This window comes from Caretta caretta, chromosome 1 (genome assembly GCF_965140235.1).
Source record: "Caretta caretta isolate rCarCar2 chromosome 1, rCarCar1.hap1, whole genome shotgun sequence".
Taxonomy (NCBI): Eukaryota; Metazoa; Chordata; order Testudines; family Cheloniidae; genus Caretta; species Caretta caretta.
Genome location: NC_134206.1, coordinates 27,606,399 through 27,627,206, shown reverse-complemented (window position 1 = coordinate 27,627,206; position 20,808 = coordinate 27,606,399). Strand labels below are relative to the sequence as shown.

Here is a 20,808-nt window from a genome sequence, read left to right as displayed (position 1 = left end):
GTAGCTATCCCACAGTTCCCACAGTCTCCACTGCCCACTGGAATTCTGGGTTGAGATCCCAATGCCTGATGGGGCTAAAACATTGTCGCGGGTGGTTCTGGGTACATATTGTCAGGCCGCCGTTTCCTCCCTCCCTCCGTGAAAGCGGCAGCAGACAATCGTTTTGTGCCTTTTTTCTTGAGGAAATGAGATTCAAAAGTTCGTGGTTCTTTTCCTGTCTACTTGGCCAGTGCATCTGAGTTGAGAGTGCTGTTCAGAGCGATCACAATGGAGCACTCTGGGATAGCTCCCAGAGGCCAGTACCGTCGAATTGTGTCCACAGTACCCCAAATTCGACCCGGCAAGGCCGATTTAAGCGCTAATCCACTTGTCAGGGGAGGAGTAAGGAAATGGATTTTAAGAGCCCTTTAAGTCGAAAAAAAGGGCTTCATCGGTTGGACAGGTGCAGGTTTACATCGATTTAACGCTGCTAAATTCAACCTAAAGTCCTAGTGTAGACCAGGGCTAGGTGGCCCATTGGTCTGACCCAATATGGCTGTTGTTATGTTCTTATATTTTCCTTTACTATGAAACAAGAGAGGATTGTTGGTATATTTTTGTTAATCTGCAAGGGCAGCTGCTGTAAAGTCAAAAGATTCCAAGTCACTAGTGTATTTGGAGATGTAGAGGATATTTTGTGAACAAAAGATCCATTGAACCACATATTGTTTCAAAGGACACAGTCAACTTAATTACACTTCTCTTTGAACATTTTTTTTACCTATACTTTGGTTATAAGTAACACCTAATAATATTATAGTTGAAAGAAATTAGAGAGAAAAATTTTTTTCTAGGTTTTTTTTTTAGCTTGTTTGTTTTGTACATTGACTGCTTCTTCTATGTAGAAAGTTTCACCTTTAATATAGCTAGATTCTCACAGTGGTACCCATTGCTGTAATTGGTTAGACTCCTCTCTTTCTTTGCTAGGGAACTCTGTCATAAAATTTAAGACTACAATAAATTTATCTTTTAACTCAACAAGATATATAGATGATAGCATCCCTTTTAAAAACAGGTTTCAGAGTAGCAGCCGTATTAGTCTGTATTTGCAAAAAGAAAAGGAGTACTAGTGGCACCTTAGAGACTAACCAATTTATTTGAGCATAAGCTTTCGTAAGCTACAGCTCACTTCATCGGATGCGTTCAGTGGAAAAACAGTTTAGTCTCTCTTCATCTGCCTAACGTTGTTTGGCCAGCTAATGTAAAGTAGGACAATAGTAATGTGGAAGAAATCATTATTACCCAGTTGCTACAGAAGATATAAATGGTGTTATTGTGGAAAATTACTTCTGGATATCTCTTTTTTTGTGTGTGCCACTAAAATCTAAAGTAGCCCCTACAAATAAAACAGAGATGTATTTTAACTAGGCATTGCCCATAGGTCCTGATGGTCAGGTTTTCAGTCTGGTTAAATGTTGCACAAGGGGCTATAATGCAGCTGTTCAGCAGCGAATTCTTTATCAGAGAGGAACTCTCTTTGGGCACATCTGTGCCTGTATCTCTTATCTCCTGTTGTTGGAGGTCTGCTTTTTTGGGCCAGTCATCCACTGGCATAGGGCTCATCAAAGACCCCACAAAAGTGGCACAACGTAGAGCTGCTGGGCTGCAGTTCTAAGTTGTTCTGGGTCTGGCAGTGAGAATCAGGGAGGTGTACGTGACTTGCTGATGCCGCAGCACAATTCTGTGCCAAGTGGTGCCTTGGTATAGGAGTGAATCTAGCCTGATGTCTGTGGCGATGTGTCGTTTTCCCTAGGGCACAAACTTCCAATGCCAAGGTGACTAAACAGTTTTCCAGGAGTTCACATGGTGTCCAAGACCACACTAAATCTTGCTTCCTCCATGATTTTCCTTTTTTCCAGTATGGCATAGCATTTTAATACTACAAGGTGTGTTCAGAGAAATTTGGAAGACCGTGTCTGGCAGTTTGCATTGGGTTTTGAAATGCCCAGAGCTGCCTGGCCCTACGTAGAGGTTTATCAATGTGCAGAATGTGGCTATATCTACACAATGGGGACTATTCTGGCACAGTCACAGTGCTGTAGCTATGACAGGATAATCCCATGGCACAGACGCAGCCTACGTGGATGGAACGTTTTTTTCTAGTGGTGTGGGAACACCATATCCTCAAGCTAGGTGGACGGAAGCCTTCTTCTGTTGACCTAGCTGCATCTATACTGGGGGTTAGGTTGGCATAGCTAGTTGGCTCCGGAATGTGGATTTTTCACATCCCGAGCGATGTAGCTGTGTTGACCTAAATTTAAGGTGTAGACCAGGCTTACGTTTGAATCTTCTTTCCCCTGACAATTTGTCTGCCTTGTAACATGTTCCTCTTTAACAGCATTCTTTTGTAAAAGTTCGATTCCATTATGTGTATTATTTGATTAGTGGTTATTGGTTCTTTGGCTCTGTGTCCTAGCATTGCAGTCATAATGTGAAATTTCATAGCAACTGTGACTGTAGTACAGAGATATCTTTTTTTGTTTGCTTACTGGGAATATCACTAAGACTTTATGCTGATGTACTTTTAGTTGTGCTTTGAGTATCCCACTATGTCCTGCTATGGTAAATAAGAGACCTACTAACCCCCTTTGTCTTTTCACACAGCTTTTTTCCTGTTATTCACTCTTATCATTATTAGCGTCTTTATTATTATTGATTTATAAAGCTCACTTTGTGTGTCACAGTGCTTCAAAAAGAGCACAATGAAGCAGAGCATTAAACAATAAGAACACATTTAATGCTCAGATAACCAACAGGGAATGGCTTAATAATGTAAGCATCATGTCTGAAATAAGTCATTCTAAAACTACAGCCTCAATTTTCAAAAGTAACCAGTGACTGTGCCTCAATTTTTGGATGTCCAACTTGACTCCTTAAAAGGGCTGATTTTTTTTAGAGGGTGAGTAAACATTTTCTGAAAATCTGGCCCTTTTAAGGTCAGGTTAGGCACCCAAAATTACTACTCACTCTTAAAAATTTAAGACCATGTGTTCAAATCCCATTTTTATTATTAAGTGTTTGTATTGCAGTAGCGTGTCGAGGTACTGTTTCAGTTTGACACTGTACAAACATGTTCACCCCTATGCAGAGTGCAGGCATGTGAGATCTTTGCCCCACTGAAGTCTGGCATTGCAAGATGTATTTGACTCTAATGGGACTACTTGTATGAGAAAAATCAAATGTATATACGTGTTTTCAGGATTGGGGCTTAAAGCATTGCTTAACTTTGAGAACATGAGTTAGAGTTTGTCTATACTACTACTTATGAAAAAACACACCTCTGAGCGACATAAGTTTCACCGGCATAAGTGGTAGTGTGCACAGCTTCTCCCGCCAACAGAGCTACTGACGCTCATTGGAAATGGTTTAATTATGCTGACGGGAGAGCTCTCTCCCATCAGCATAGAGAAGCTACATGAGAGATCTTACAGCAGCACAGCTGCATCGGTACAGCTGTGCCATTGTAAACTCTCTTGTGTAGACATAGCCTTAGTCCCTGTTAAAGGCAATAGGGTTACTCATGTACTTATGTGCTTTGCTGATTAGGGCCATAGTCCCTTCCTAGAGGATCTGAGCCTAGGAAGAAAAGCAACATAGGGAGGGTGAGCAAAGAGGAATAAAACATCCAATCAAACCATATGTTTAAAATTATTTATATATAGCAATCTTCCCCAAGTATTTCATTATGTGAAACAATCCCCCTTTTCTTCCGGAAAACTAGCTTTTTACAAAATATTTGCAACTGACACAACTCTTGTATAAATGTTTTTAACAGGTTGTATCAATCCGTGAAAATTCTGTATTCCTTTGGGATTTTTGTGACCTATTCAATTCAGTACTACGTTCCAGCAGAGATCATCATTCCAGCAATTACCTCGAAAGTGCAGCAAAAATGGAAGCTGTTCTGTGAATTTATGGTCAGGACACTCTTGGTCTGCTCAACCTGTAAGTACACCATACAACCTTCATAATAATGCTCACTGTTACGTTTCTTTGAGACGTGCTTGAAAGAATGAATGTTTCTCCTTAGATATTTTTTTTTTTTGTGGGGGAGCAGGGATTGGTAAATCTAAGATGATGATTCACTGACTCTGTATTTTGGGTTTTTTTTTCTATAAACAAGTCAGTGACTTGATCACTGTAATGTTTGGTTCATATTATTATAACAGTATTTTGTTGGTAGGATTGATCAAGAATCTGACAAGGCAAATATTTTTTTGCCAGTGAATCTGCTAGTTCTACCAGAAGACACTTGAAACAGTTTTCTTACAATGAAAGATTTTGTTTCTAATTTAATGAAAGAGTTAAACAAAATCCATGCTGTCCTATATGCACTTCTTTTGTGTGTGACTTAACAGTAGATGCTCTGCATAGAGAAATCATTCATCTACCTTGCCAAATCCTGAGGACCAAGTCTTGACCCTGCTGCTCTGTAGACACATACATAGCAGAACCTATGCAGCTTGGCCAAGAGCACTACCAGCCCATGGAGTGCTATTTTGCACCTGAGTGGGCGAAATGCCTAGAGAGAGTTCTCTAGCTGGCCAGCCCTGCCCTCATCCTCTGGAAGTTGAAATCTGAGACTCCATTCCGTCCTCTCCACTTCAAATGCCATATGTAGGAGTCACTAGTGCATTGGTGCTTCCATCAATGTTTCTGTATACTGGGGGGGAGGGACTGCCCAGCTAACTGGTGTTGTGAAGACAATGAAGGGGGTCTAGCAAAATCTATTTCCTCCTTCCACATTCATCACCGAAGATGGCAAATAGCCTGGAAGGGTTAAAATGAAGAGAGAGTGAAAATTTTCCTTCAAAATGCATGGTCAACCTGTGGAACTCATTGTCATAGGGTGTTGTGGAGGCCAAAAGTATAACTGGGTTCAAAAAAGAATTAGATAAGTTCATGGAGGATAGGTTCATCAATAGCTATTAGCCAAGATTGTCAGGGACACAACCCCATGCTCTGGTGTTCCTAAATCTCTGCTGCAAAGCTGGAACTGGACTGTAATGGATAGATCACGCGATAATTGCTCTGTTCTGTTCAGTCTCTCTAAAGCATCTAGCACTAGCCCCTGTTGAAAGACAGGATTCTTGGCTAGATGGACCGTTGGTCTGATCCAGTATGGCCATTCTTATGTTTTTTCATGAATTCGGTTTATTTTTTTGGTCAGAATCAAAAACTGAATTTTTGGCACTTTTCAGTTGCTGAAAACCAAAAATTCAGATATTTTTTCTACCAAAAAAAAAAAAATCTAAATTTTTTATGGGGGGAAAATCATTTTTGGACCAGGTGTGGTTAGATGTAGATAGATGTTTGGTTGCGTGTGTGTGTTTCCTTTGCATGCCGCCCCATCTCTGCACAGACAGCTGGCATGACAGATCTTGAGCGAACAGCCCAGTGACCACAAAATACGTTAAGGGACAAAAGCACCTAGCCAGGTTTATTGTCAACGAAGCACGGTACTAGTATCCAGCAGACTATACCGGATGGCTAATACATCTACGCCCATAACAATGGACCAACTCAGTGAACGGCGGGACTTTCCATTCCTTCCTAGCCCAGACAAAGATACTCCCTCTGAGATATGTATTTATACCCTGATACAAACTAGTTAGTACTGCCCCTATGACATAGTTAGTTACTGCCCCCTGACGTCGCTAGTTATCACCCATTATTTTGTACATGTTGGTTTGATCAAAACATGTACGAAAGGGCTTATGTCTCAGGCTCTCTTCCTACTACACTAGGTATAGTTAAAATGCATAAAAGTTGTTAAGTGGAGTCTAGTACCTGTGTCAGTCAGAATGGGCTAATTCATGTACAATGTATATGGGAAATACAACATGCAGGCAGGTTTTAGTATAGAGTGTTACACAAATGATTACTCTTTGTAATCAAGTCCAATAAAACAAATGGTGGCTCTCAATATCAGATGGTAAGGAAATAATCTGAATAAGCAAGAGAGGAAATTGCCCTTTGGTTTTGTTTAATATCACCTAACTTGCTATTGGCACCCCGAAAACAGAAAATAGTATTCCGGGTACAGAATCTTCACCTTTGCATAAGATAAAGGAACAAGATGTGAAGGGTTTCCTTTGAACAATTTAGTGGCAGTGCAAATCTCCAGTAGCACTGTGCAGTGTTTGTTATTTTCTCAGCAAAGTTGGTCATGCATTGTGACTCCGTTAAGTTTAAGGTCAGTGATTGACTAGTTGAGTTGTTCCCATGTTGACTGAACTCACTCAAACTTTTCCAAGGTTCACATTGCTGTGGAATTTCTTTCCATGAGCTTCAATAGGCTTAGCTGCAGTCCCAACTTCATTTCTTTCAACCCCAAGAGGTCCCTTACTTCCTGTCATGCTGTGACATTCTCGCATCCCATTCTACTCCCTTTCCTGATGCTCATACCATAATTGTTTCTTAAATCTGATGTGTAGGATGGGCATTGACCACTCTTTGAACATAGTACATTTTGGGACTTCCTAGTCCAGAAATGCACAATGCATTCTAGGGCGCCTCTGACCAGAAAAGCCAGTGGCAAACTGATTTTAAATGTTGCATGTCTCTTCATCACTTCCCTGTGGAGCTGACTCCATTGTCTAATCCATCCTGCTGTCCAAAAACTTTCTTTGATATTTAGCCTCAGTTTTTATTGCCTTAATTTTATTACATTATCTCTAATTCATGCCACTGGGTACTCAGTAGCTGGGAAAGGAGAAAGTGGGCAACAGCCTCCAGAAAGGGGATGAAAAAGGGAAAGGGGGCAGCAGCTGAAGAAGCTGGAATGGGAGCCGCTGTGGGAAGGAAAATGAAGGGCCTGTAGTCACCAAATAGGAAGAGTCCAGAGGTGGGAGACTTTGGGAGAACTGGAGGGGTAATGGAGTAGTGGCCTATATAGGGGATCAGTTGGATGATAGGTAAGGGGGGAGCAGGGAGAAGCCACTGATGAAGGGGGCATGGTACATTTACATGTTGTTGTTTTTTAACATCTTGGCTCGCTGTATGGAACTATGGTTTTGCAGAGTTTTAGGGCTGTTTTTGTTGAGACTAAATATCTTGTTCTTCATTTCAGAGCAAGATCAACATTTTCTCAATGATTTCAAGTGAGAGAATGCTAAATGTCTTTTGGGGTGGGGTGGTGGTGTAAAGACAGTTTAAAGAGAATGAGTGAGAGCTTGTAAAGTGAGACCAGGTTGCTGTTTGCTTCTGCCTAAATTTGCCAGTGATGGGAGATTGTAGAATGGACCTGATGAAGGGCTCAGGGTTGTACTGGAACACTTGAAAATATAAAAGTGAGATTGGTAGCAATGTCCTTGATTAAATGTAATGCACTTGATGGCTTATTCTCTTGGCTGTTGTGATATATATTGGCCTATCATATGGGCAGTACCACCACTCACTACTGAGTCACTTGGGATTGCAGCATTTTCCACACAGCTTGCCAGAAAGAGCACATATCAAATATTGGCAAATATTTATGGAAAGGGACATGGGACACACTCATAATTTGATTAGGTTCAGAATTCTTCTTCAGCAAAAGATAGTTTTGGAGAAAAGGAAAGATGAAGGAATTGGGACACATTTGCCCACTTTTTTGTCTTGAACTCCATTTCTCATCTTCCTGTTTTTCTCTCCTTAGCCTACCATTTCTTGTCTTGTTACCTCCTCTCTTCAATAAATTTCCCCTCCTTTCTTTCTTTAGTCATTGAGCAGCCCATGTTCTCCCTACACAAAAGCTTTAAATTATGGCCCTGTCACTCCTCCAGCACTCTCTCATTACTGCTACCTTCATCAGTTCCTCCCACTCTTTGCTTTGCACATTTTGCTGTGCTGCCTGCTATGTATGGAACAGTATCCCAATTCCTCCTCACCAGCTGTCCACTCAGTTCTGTTTAAAATCCTCTAATAAAATGTGCTTCTCAGAATTTTTGCTTTGTTGCTTTCCTTACTTTTGATCTTGCCATACCTTCCTCTTCTGAATTGTTTGTCCAAATTTGTTTTCCTTGTGGTTTATTAGGTTGAAAGCTCTCTGGGGAAGGGAACCTGTCTTTTAGACTATATCTACTCTACAGAGCTGTCTCTTAGACTGTATCTACTCTACAGAGTTTATGCTGTACCAACATAGCCCCCTAGTGCAGACACAGGATACACTGATAGAAGGAGGAGTTCTGCTGTTAGAAGAATACCATCTCCCTGAATGATATTTGCTTTGCCGAAAGAAGCCTTCTTCTGTCGGCATACCTGTGTCTGCATTTTTTTTTTGTTGGCGTAGCTATGTCACTAATGGATATGGTTTTTTACACCCCTGATTGATGTATTGTGCTGCTATAAGTTTTATGTGTAGATCAGGCCTTAGTGTAGCACCTGTATATGTACTTAAACTGCTGTTCCAATTTTAACACCACCTTATAACTAGCTACCATAGTTATCACTGCTTCTGTGTTTATACCCTCCTTCTAGTTTTGTCCTTCTGCGAGGCACTAGTTGTAATCAGGACTTGATTTCAATATTTCAACATTGCTTTGCTCTCACCAATCTTTCTGAAACCAGGTTTTAAAAGTAAAAATGTGCTTTGATCCGTCGTGCAGGATAACAGTGACAAAATATGCAGAAATGTCCAGGTTATTCAGAAATTGTATACTGATTAAAGGGGCTCTGCTAACTTAAGAATCATATGCTAAAAACAACAATTGTTTGTTACTAATAACATATTAGGATATTAAGAGAGAGGACTTGACAAATTCATCTAACTTTTCATTATGTTGTTGGTTTACTTTTTGGATTTCCCAAATCAAAACCAATTAAGCTGTTGTTTTATTATTCCACAAGGGTACTAATGCCTTGCAGAAAAAACACATGTTCTGAGGTCTATGCCCAAAGAAGTTTACATTCTGAGTGAAGGACTTGACTGACAGACAAGTGTGGATATAAAATATCAAAGAGAAGGGGACGTGTATTATAGATGTATGATTATGTGGTTAGACGAGAAGCTGGATATGAGTCAGTAGAGTGCCCTTGTTGCCAAGAAGGCTAATGGCATATTGGGCTGCATTAATAGGAGCATTGCCAGCAGATCGAGGGACATGATTATTCCCCTCTATTTGGCATTGGTGAGGCCACATCTGGAGTATTACGTCCAGTTTTATGCACCCCACTACAGAAAGAATGGGGACAAATTGGAGAGAGTGGAGGACAACGAAAATGATTAGGGGGCTGGGGCACATGACTTACAAGGAAAGGCTGAGGGAACTGGGCTTATTTAGTCTTCAGAAGAGAAGAGTGAGGGGGAATTTGATAGCAGCCTTCAACTACCTGAAGCGGGGTTCGAAAGGGGGTGGAGCTAGGCTGTTCTCAGTGGTGGCAAATAACAGAACAAGGAGCAGTGGTCTCAAGTTGCAGTGGGGGAAGTCTAGGTTGGATAATAGGAAAAACTATTTCACTAGGAGGGTGGTGAAGCACTGGAATGGGTTACTTAGGGACGTGGTGTAATCTCCATCCTTAAAGGTTTTTAAGGCCTGACTGGACAAAGCCCTGGCTGGGATGATTTAGTTGGTGTTGGTCCTGCTTAGAGCAAGGGGTTGGACTAGATGACCTCCTAAGGTCTCTTCCGATCCTAATCTTCTATGATTCTATGATTTGATACATACATACTTCTAGGTAGTACAGATGTGTTTTAAATTAAAGTTTTCACTTTTTCTTTCAGATATTTAGTGTTGCAGTGTTTGTATTTCAAATACAACAGTGGATTTTTTATTTGTTCTAAAATATTTCTTTGGGTGGAATTTTTTAATTATGGAAATATTTCCATTGGTTTTAGGTCTTAAAAAGGTATGCCTTAAAAATTACTGGGCTCCACATTTAAGTTGACAACACCTCTTTAATTGTCTTGTAAGGTTTTATTGGATTCTCATAAACTAATTAACATAGGATGATGCAGAACATATGTTTTATTGCAATAGATACCCCATTGATAATTTATGATAGGTGAGTGTGTATATAGCTTTTCATGCAAAGATCCCAAGTAGCTTGGCAATTTTTACAAATTGTTCTTCTCTATGATTAACCAGTGTGACAGGGTCAGGCCAGATTGCTATAGGAGAGTGATAGAAGGCAGATATATTAGCCCCAGGTTAAGTAGGTCCTTTTTCCCTGAGTAAGGTAATAGGGAAGGTTCCAGAACAATCAGGAACTTTCTGGAAACAAGGCAGACAAGCTGATTAGAACACCTGCAGCCAATCAAGAAGCTGCTAGAATCAATTAAGACAGGCAGGCTAATCAGGGCACCTGGGTTTAAAAAGGAGCTCACTTCAGGTTGTGGTGTGCATGCGAGGAGCTGGGAGCAAGAGGCGCAAGAAGCTGAGAGTGAGAAGGCATACTACTGGAAGACTGAGAAGTACAAGCATTATCAGACATCAGAAGGAAGGTCCTGTGGTGAGAATAAAGAAGGTGTTGGGAGGAGGCCATGGGGAAGTAGCCCAGGGAGTTGTAGTTGTCACGTAGCTGTTACAGGAGCCACTGTAGGCAGCTGCAATCCACAGGGCCCTGGACTGGAACCTGGAGTAGAGGGCAGGCCCGGGTTCCCTCCATCCTCCCTACTTGATACCGGAGGAGTTGACCTGGACTGTGGGTTCCACCAGAGGGGAAGGTCTCTGGCCTGTTCCCCGATCCACTAGGTGGATCAGCAGAGATTGTGGGGATTGTTCTTTTTCCTTTTCCCCATACTGGCCAGTGATGAGGCTAACTGAGTGAATGGCAGATTTGAGCCACGAAAGTGGCCAAACTGAGAGCTGCTGTGAACCTCTGAGGCAAGCAAATCCGCCAATGCGCAGGACCCACCAGAGGAGGAACTTTGTCACACCAGTTACATGGTGAACATCACCTAGGCTGTGAACATTTTATTCTTTCAGGACCTCTGCTCTCCACTGTTCCAGCTGAGATTTACTTTCTCTTCTGTCAGACTGACTTCTGCCTGCCTGGGAGAGCAGGATGTACAGCCTCTACCAAAGTCATTTCAGATTGGTTAGTACAAGCTGCCATAGTATCACGGGGTGGTTCACTTACTGCTTCTTTATTCACCAAGCACAAAGACTGTGGTATTCATGGACTGGACACTGGAGTATTTCTCTGAACCTCAACCTTTTTGGTAGTGCTGTTCTTGTGCCACTGACTTTCAGAAGCATTATTACATTGAAACCAACAGGAACTGTCGGAGCTCAGCACTTTTGACAATCAGGCCACTAGTCAATACTGGCACATGAAAGGTTGTTGTCTTCTATTCTGATTCCCATATGTCAGCTCAACAGTGATGATAGGGCCAAATGAAGTCTTTCTACCTCTTTCTTGTATCAGGTTCATGGCTTCTTTCATCTTTAAACCTTTTTTGTTCTATATCATTCTTCACCATGTTTATCCAACACATCCTTGGTCTCCCTCTATTTCTAGTTCCTTGCACTCTGGTATGTATTGCCATGTATGGTATCTTTTCCAGGTCCGCGCTGGTCGCCCTTCCTGCAGCCCCCATTGGCCTGGAGCAGCGAACCATGGCCAGTGGGAGCTGCGATCGGCCGAACCTGCAGACACGGCAGGTAAACAAACTGGCCCAGCCTGCCAGGGGCTTTCCCTGAACAAGCGGCAGCCCTAGTTTGAGAACCACTGCTTTAGAGGACTTGATGCATGTGTTTAGCATTAAGTGATGCAGTCATTTTCTTAGATGTGGCAGATGCACTAATCACAGGTGGTATTTTTGAGTAACAATTTGTCGTACTTAAAGAAGAGTATTATGTGAGAAATAAATTGAAAAGTCACCTTAGAGGTAAAAAACTAAGTAATTAATTCGACTTTTAGGTGGGCTTTGAAATTTGTGCGTGAAGTGTAATGGGAAATTTAAACAAGGTGACTTATAACCACAAGAAATGTTTATAAATTGCCAATCAATAAAATAAACAAAATGCGTGATTTAACTGGAGTATAATTTGGTGGTATCCATAATAATTGATTTTTCATTGTAGATTTGTGTGTTTTTCATGTTAGATATTAGTGACTCAGACTTGACTCAGACATGAATACTTCTAATTCTCCATAAGAAAGTTCAGAATTCAAATTTAATCTAAGAAACAGGGATGTATTCTCAATGTGACATAGGTATTTATCAAGCTCCCAGAGATGGCAAATATAATGTTGAATTAAGGTTGCTTGTATCCTTCTTCTGGATTTTGGGCCATACACCAAATATGATCAGTTTTGTCTGGATAAGAGAGGGCATCCAGTTATTTATGGGAAAGGAAGATAAGATCTGGAATGGAAAAAGTAGCAGGTTGGCCTCTCTAATTTGTATAGTTATTTAGTTATTGGGGCAATGGGAATTGCTTTACCTTTGTAACTTCACAGATACTCAGTGCTAGTCAGTTCCCTGTAATATTTTGAATAGTTCAAAATGTCTGTTTCATTATTACTAATTAATCTGACTTGCCTTGATGCTGTTGGTAGTTGCCCTTGGGAGCTGTAGTGCTGTAATATATGTGTACTTTGGATAAGTAAAACTAAAACTAAATTTCAGAGTCACTCCATAGTTATAACATACAGTATTAGAGACAAATCAGAAAGTGAGCAGGACTATTGACAGTACATTTAGACTTTTTTGAATAACAAGCCAAAAGTACCAAGAGAGAGAAACATACAAAATTTCTACTTTAAACAGTGTTGTCAATCCTTAAATAACAAATGCTTTTTACAGTATAAGTATAAGTCCAAAGTCACGGCCATGAAAAATGCATCATGGACCATGAAGTCTGGTCTCCCCCATGAAATCTGGTCTTTTGTGTGCTTGTACCCTATACTATACAGGTTTTGAGGGTCCTGACCCAAAAAAGAGTTGCAGGGGCGGGGTCGCAAGTTTATTGTAGGGGAGTCGCAGTATTGCCACCCTTGCTTCTGCGCTGCCTTCAGATCTGGGTGGCCGGAGAACAGCTGCTGTTGGCCAGGTGCCCAGCTCTGAAGGCAGCGACCCGCCAGCAGCAGCGCAGACGTAAGGGTGGCAATACCATACCAGGCCATCCTTACTTCTGTGCTGCTGGTGGTGGCTCTGCCTTCAGAGCTGGGTTCCCGGCCAGCAGCCGCCGCTCTCCAGCTGCCCAGCTCTGAAGGCAGCGCTGCAGCCAACAGCATTGCAGAAGTTAGGGTAGCAGCACCACAACACCCCCTCCAATAACCTTGTGGCCACCTCACAATTCCTTTTTGGGTTAAGATCCCTACAATTACAACACTGTGAAATTTCAGATTTAAATAACGGAAATCATTAAATTTATTATTTTTAAAATCCTATGACCATGAAATTGACCAAAATGGACCGTGAATTTGGTAGGGCCCTAAGTATAAGTTTAGCAGGTATGCTCGTTAGTTTGTGAAATGTATAACATTCATTGCAGGTTGAAAGATAAGATTCTTCTTCAAGTGCTTGCTCATGTCCATTCCATATTAGGTGTGTGGGCTCGCCATATGCATGAGTGCCGGCAGTTTTTCCCTCAGCAGTATCCGTAGGGGACAGGCTCTGGCACCCTCTGGAGTGGCACCCGTATGGCATGGTATAAGGGGCGCCGCCGGCTCCCCCCAACCTCAGTTCCTTCTTGCTGCCAGTGATGGTGCTGGAACATCTGCTGCTTTGGCTAGCGTTGTTTTGTTTTCTGTTCTTGTGAACTTTGAAAACCTGTAATATAGTTGTATATAGTTAGTAGTTTCTTAGTTACCCTTAGTAGCAGTTCTCAACTTTTAGCTAGTCCCAAATGGGACTCAGCCGGGGGACGGGGCATGCTTTAAGCCCTGCGATTGCTGCAAATGGCCTATGCCCGTCAGTGATCCACACACCAGCTGCCTAAGGTGCTTAGGTGAAGGGCACATAAGTGACAAGTGTCGTATCTGCAAATCCTTTAAACCTAGGATGAAGAAGGAGTACGATATCCATCTGAAAGCGCTTCTAAAGGAGTTGGCACTCACTCTGGCACCAGAGCAGCAGTCCGACTCTGCACCGAGCATCGCGGCCTTCGTGCGCAGTGCTCTTGTGGCACGGTCCATGAGCCGGCACCAGTCCCCCTCCCCGGCTCCGGGAAAGAAGCTGAAAAAGACTGGGAGGGGAAGATCTTCTACCTCCTGTAAGGGAGAGGAGAGGGCTGGGAGTGAGCCACGACCTGTGCCGGGCAGCTCAACATCCCCTTCGGGAAGTCGGGCTCCAGCTCAAGTTGAGCAGTGTAGCCCATCCCATGGTTCGCCTGCGACCCCAGATAGTGGTGCAGGCCCTAGCCAGCTTCAGGTGCTGTCGATGCCCAAAGCTCTTTGAACAGCTCAAGAGATCAGGATGCACCTGGTGCTGCCCAAACTGGTTCCCACAGTACCCCGGTCTCAGGGAAAACCTGTGTTGGGACCTATGCGTGTGTCCCCGCCTCAGCGGTACCGATCCCCATCGAGAGGGACGTCCCTCCATCACTCGCCTGCTTGAAGCAGTCACGCCTCAGGACTAGAGAGGCAGGCTCAGCAGAGCCCTCTTCAGTCCCCGCACCAGGGGCACCGATCGAGGGACTCGAGGCGTATCTCGCTGGTACATTGGCACAGACCCTCTGAGGCATCCGCCACCTGACAAGAACTCCGGGACCGGCCGCAACCACTCCAAGGGCCTGGTACTGGTTCCAGAACCGATTGGACACCAGAGACCGCCGATTGATGGGCTGTCATCACCTGTCTCCAAGAAGGAGGTCACCCTACTCAGGACGATCCTCTCAGCAACTGGCCCATAGTAGGTCCTGGTCCCGTTTGATGTCCCGGTACCGGTCGAGTAGCATGAGGCATGGATCACTGGGTATCCGACACAGATCCACCAAACGCCGTCGGTCCCTAAGAGCCAGACCAAGACAGTCTTGCTCAGATAGATCAGCTTTGGAATGCAGCGGTCGGCACCAGTTGGATAAGAGCCACTGCTCAGCCTGATCCTGGTTGCCCAGTACCAATCACTCTGCTGGTAGCTCCAGCTCGGAGCAAAGTTCCCTAACTGCAGGACAAGCCCCGATACTAGTGGTGCCGACTCCATTATTAGCACTGAAAGCTGTCCCATGGCCCCAAGCACAGTGGCCTGTGCCATGGTATCCATGGAATCCTTGTGGGTTCACCCAACCTTCCCAGGCTGCCCGATTGGTGTCGGGAACCTCAGAGAGGCCAGTGGTCTCAGTATCCCGTCCCCCTTCGGTGCTCAAGGCTTCGGGGGGTAAGATCCCACAGGTCCAGGAAGACCCAGGGGAGCAAGCTGCTGGACCACCAATGGACGTGGAGGTTCCCGCAGCACCGGCATTGTCCTCGTCATTGCTGGATGAGGCTATCACAGGGCCCCCTCACCCAGTTCCTAAGGGTGACCCCAAAGCGCACCAGGAACTTTTAAAGAGGGTTACTTCTAACCTGGGGCTTCAAGCAGAGGAACTGGAAGAGCCCTCGGACTCTCTCTTTTATGTCCTCTGCTCCTCGGCTGCTTCCAGGGTGGCTCTACCCCTTCATGAAGGGGTTTCCAAAATCACTAATGCCCTGTGGTAGGCCCCCTTTTCCCTGACTCCTATCTCTAAAAGGGCCGAACACAAGTACTTCATGCCAACCAAAGGGCATGAGTACTTATACTCCAACCCAGCCCCTAATTCCCTTGTGGTTGAGGCGATTAACCACAAGGAGAGGCAAGGACAACCTAGGGCCACCCCGAAAAATAAAGATTCGTGGATGCTGGATCTCTTTGGACATAAGGTTTATTCATCTTCCAGCCTTCAGCAAGCCCTTCTTGGCTGAAATGATTTTAATATGTGGCAAGCCATGGCCAAGTTGGAAGGGTCTCTTCCCCAAAGCTTCCAAGAAGGAGTTCTGAGCGATCCTAGATGAGGGCATGACTGTGGCCAGGGCAGCCCTCCAGGCGGCGTTGGATGCTGCTGATGCTGCTGCCCGCACCATGGCTTCTGCTATCTCCATGTGACGAGTCTCTTGGCTGCTCTTCTGGGTTGTCCACGGAGGCCCAGCAGTCATTGCAGGACTTGCCCTTCGACGGCCAAGACCTACTTGCAGAGCAAACAGACAGCAAGTTGCATGGCCTCAAGGACTCCTATACCACCCTGAAAACCCTAAGTCTCTATGTCCCAGCCCCGGCATGGTTCAAACCGCAGCAGCCGCAGGGTCAGGGGAGTCAGCCTCTGCAGGACCAGCCCCATACATGAGCCAAGGGTTACAAGCGCCGCCTGAGCCACCCACCTCCACCCTCTGCCCAGTCGGGCTCGAGCTGTAATAAGCAGGGGGCCAAACGGTCATTCCCAAGGTCACATTGCAAGTCTGTGGCAAGTCTGGGAATTAGAACACCCATCTCCTGATTGCCAATCCAGTGTCTTAACCGTAACACCATCCTTCTGGAGTGCAACTAGATTCCATGCAGATAAATCAGTGTTTTTGAGCTGTCATGCCAGATCGTTCACTCTGTTACGCATCTGAAAATCCAGAGTAATGGCAACAAAGTCAGTTACTCCTATGACTTTGATGGAATAATTCAGATTAACACAAATCTCAGAGGGCAGGGTTTGTCCTCCAACATATATTCTTCCTTTAAACATGTTTTATATATTGGTTCCAACAAATGATGGAGAATCATAGCTTCTATTCTGCTTGCAGGAATTATTCACGAATCAAATAAATTTTGTGATAGCAAGATATGAACTTCTTGTCGTTTTTCTCAAAGTTAGTGCTTTTTAACGTCCTGGGGTTTTTCCAACAAAATTACCTAGATTATCTTTTCTACTTCAGTAAAATTTTATTTTGAATCACAATACTGTGCTGTGAACTGGTTATTTATTAAAGGGTACTTTTCTGATAAAGTGGAAGCTAAAGGGCTAATCCTCTCTCAATACTAAGCAGTCCATTTTTTAATTATAAAACTTGCTGTTTACAACAGATGCTTCTAAAGTTCTACATGTGCTACAGAGTTTTCTCTTAGCATATCAGCTGAATGTGCTGCCTGCTGATATACCATATCCCGGTACACCAATTTAGATAAAATGATTGAGCGCAGACCGCCTGCAGTTCACATGAATAAAACACTAGCAGGTGCCAAAAGGTGTTTTTCTATATCTAAGCTTCTGACTATACCCATTGATTAGTGCTAATACAGTCTGTCTTGTCGAGCCTTTGTGTCATGTGGTACATATTTATACTGGATGCAGCTCAGCATGCTTTGATTCTGTATTTAGAGCCTGGAGCTTTTATTTGTGGAGCATTTTGGCTGACATTTGAGGCAATGTTTCAGAGATATCTTATCCAAAGAGCTTAAATGAAGTGGTAACCTGTCACCAACTTGGTCGAAGGGGAATTATTTCATTACTAAGGCTCTAATTGTGATATTGTGGAAATTGCAGATTCTGCAATATTAGGCTTCCACCTTATAGTTTTGACAGCGGGAACCCTACTCTGTGCGGGGCTGACATCGGGAGCGCTGGCCACCCAGGGGCTGAGAGCAGAAGCCCACAGTGGGACCCTGGCTGCCCCGGAGCTGAGCGTGGGAGACCTCACTGTAAGCCCCATGTGGCTGCTCTCAGCCCTGGGCCCTCGCTCTCAGTCCCAGGTGGCCGAGTGAGGCCCCTCTCTCAGCGGAAAACCATGGAAAAGTAATAATGGAATTTATTTCCACAAATAATAGGGTCCATTATGACTTTTCTGCAATTTTCCATAACTTGTCTGCCACTCAGCTGCAATTTTTTGACAATCATCCCTCAATTCAAGTAGGGCCTTATTCATGCCATTTTCCCTGGGTTTTATCCTGGTGGTGCCAATCTCCTCTTGGGGCCCCCTTTGATATAGGGAAGCATTATGATGCCTGTTTTAAAGATGGGGCACTAAGAGGCAAAGCAACTTGCCCAAGGTCCCACAGGAAGTCTCTGGCAGGGCAGGAACTGAACCTGGATCTCCTATGAACACAGCTAATGCCCCAACCACTGTGTCATCCTTCCTTCTTAAATGAAAAGAACATTTTAAAATTCTGAGTATGGTGCCTGAAAGCTAGTATTTCATAGAAAAGATTTAGAGGGATTTTCATAGCACAGAACCTTTCACCTATGTTCATGTTCTATTTAGCATGCTGATAACTGCTCTAGAAAAACCAGAGACCAATTTACTGTTTGTGCTTTTTTTCATAATTGTTCTTACCACGATTGCTCACTAACATAATTATTTGTGTTGCTGTAGGGTTTATTCCCTCACAGCCTAACTTTTCCCATTTAATCTCATGGGTGTAGTTGTAATGTTGAATGGGGTATATCACAAGTATTACTGTGATGTTTTAAACAAACCTATTGAGTTCACTGCTGTATGAAGCAGAAGGTGAAGTGAGGGATGGAGGAAGGTGGTGTATGAGAATAGAGAGAGGTACATTTTGCTTCATTTCATGTAAATGTTCATTTGGCACAAATTAGTGATGTACACAAATTTAATATACATTTATGAAATGGCTTGTAATTTAGGATTTGTGCAGAAATATGTCTTATCTCTTATAAGCAAAGCAGGCTCTGGCTTGGTAACTAATTGGAAACCTAGGGTTAATTAGGAAGTAGAATTTGAGCAGCTTCTGTAGCACTGTCTCCTCTGAAGTCAGTACTGACACAATGGCTTTAAGGAACATTAATTTTCTATACCTTCAGTTCTAAATAAGTAAATAAATTATAAGTAATAAATAAGTAAATAAATTATAAGTAATAAATAAGTAAATAGATTATAGAGTAATTAAGGATCTCATGGCATTTATCACAAAAGCAGGGGAATGACTCTGGTATTTTGCTCAAGTGTTATGGTTTAAACAGTTATATTCCACCTACTTAAATTTCCCCTGTAATTTCAATTGGCTATGGCATTCTTCACTGCCTGCCCTAATCTGTTTCGTGTTGTTTCTGTGTACAGTTGTAACAGCTGCAGCAGTCCACCTCACAGGTGGCTGCATTTCAGTGGTGGGTAGAGTGATTCATTTGTAAAAACATTATGCTTCTGAATGAGAGGAGTGATGGAAATGTTAAGACTTTTGCTAGTAAGAGTTCATTTGATAATTATCAGGACCACATAATATATGTGGTTCAAACAGCCTTACTTGTTTGAAATAAAAACATGTTTATTTTTAAAACTGGCTTGGGACATTAATTATTTTTGACTTTTGATTTTGAGATGTGTAATGGCCTTTGAAAAATATAAGATAAAGTAATATTGCGATAATGATCATTTTTGTGGTTGTGCAATTTGACTTAATGAGGAAAATTGGTGTTGAAGACTTGCTGAAGGATTTTTTAAAATGAAGTTTACAGCGTTGTGTAGTTCTTTAACCTAATGAGTTCATTTATACTAATTTCAATCACACACACACACAGATTTATACTAATTTCAGTCATACACACACACGTACATACACACACAGATTGTTACAATGTATGGCTTTAATTCTGCAAAGCACATTGATTTTAATCTGAGTTCTCACGTGCTTAAAATTCAGCGTGTGCATGGTTTATGCTGTATTAGGGCCTATATTTGAAGTAATTTGAAAAAAGTCTGCTTAGGGTCCTCTTCACTCTTAGAAGTGGTCTATATTTTGTAAGTATAAATCCAGTTCATATCAGCTAATAATGAAGAGATGTGTTGTCACTCACATTCTACCTGAAATGACAGATACGATGTCTAGTATGGTGGCCTAGATATATCTTAAGGCAGGGGTTCTCAACCTTTTTCTTGCTGAGGCCTACCTCAACAGGCTATAAAAATGTGCCGGCCGAGGGATGTGCTGGCTGCTGCTTCCTGCAGCCCCCATTGACCTGGAGCAGCGAACCGCGGCTAGTGGGAGCTGCGATCGATGGAACCTGCGGACGCTGCAGGTAAACAAACTGGCCCAGCCCGCCAGGGGCCTTACCCTGGCAGGCTGTGTGCCAAAAGTTGCCAATCCCTGACCTAAACTATAGGAACAAAATTGAACATTACCTGTAGTTTGCTGGTGTTCACAAGACACAAGGGTGATTTTCAAGCTCTCAGAGTAAGCTGTAAACTTCTGCCTGGTACAAAGGAAGTTTTGCCTTTGCCTTCTCTGTGTCATGTAAATTTCCAGTTCTTCTTCGAGTGCTTGTTCATGTCAATTCCAATCAGGTGTGTGCATGCCGCCTGCATGACAGCTGGAAGATTTTTCCCCTAGCAGCATCCGTAGGGTTGGCTTGGGTGCCCCCTGGAGTCGTGCCTTCATGGTGCCCAGTATAGGGCCTTCCCAACCTGCCACCCCCTCAGTTCCTTCTTACTGCCTGTGATGGCTAGCTGGAACTTCCCTCACTCTTGTTTTTCCAGGCGCCTTTAGCAGTGCCCCTTTGTATTTTGTATATAGTTAGTAGTAGTTTTTGCTTTAAGTTAATAGTAGTAGTACTCTGAGTTTTCGTTGTGGGGGTTACCCCCTGCCCCCATTTCTTCTCTGCCACTGGGGTATGCCTCAGTCGCCGGGGTTCAAACCGTGTGAAGTCTGCGGAAAGTTGATGCCAAAAAGTGACCCGCACACTTCTTGTTTTAAGTGCCTTGGCAAGAGTCACCAAAAGGACAAGTGTTTCAGCTAAGGACCCTTAAGGATCACAAGCAGAGACTTAGGCTTATCCTCATGGAGGCAGCTCTCCGCCCGCAATCCAACCCCGGGTCGGTGGAGCTCGCGCCTCAAGTCCCTGGGTATACACACTCTCGGCACACAACGCAGGCATTTCAGGCCGC

The 20,808-nt window shown here is 43.4% G+C and overlaps 1 protein-coding gene across 1 annotated transcript in view; it reads left to right on the top strand.

The window, feature by feature from the left end:
• SLC36A4 (solute carrier family 36 member 4) overlaps positions 1-20,808 on the top strand; it is a 248,388-nt gene that overhangs the window by 107,087 nt on the left and 120,493 nt on the right. The window contains exon 10 of the mRNA XM_048842769.2: positions 3,815-3,984. Coding sequence (XP_048698726.1) covers positions 3,815-3,984 — 170 coding nt within the window. The remainder of the gene's footprint in view (positions 1-3,814; positions 3,985-20,808) is intronic.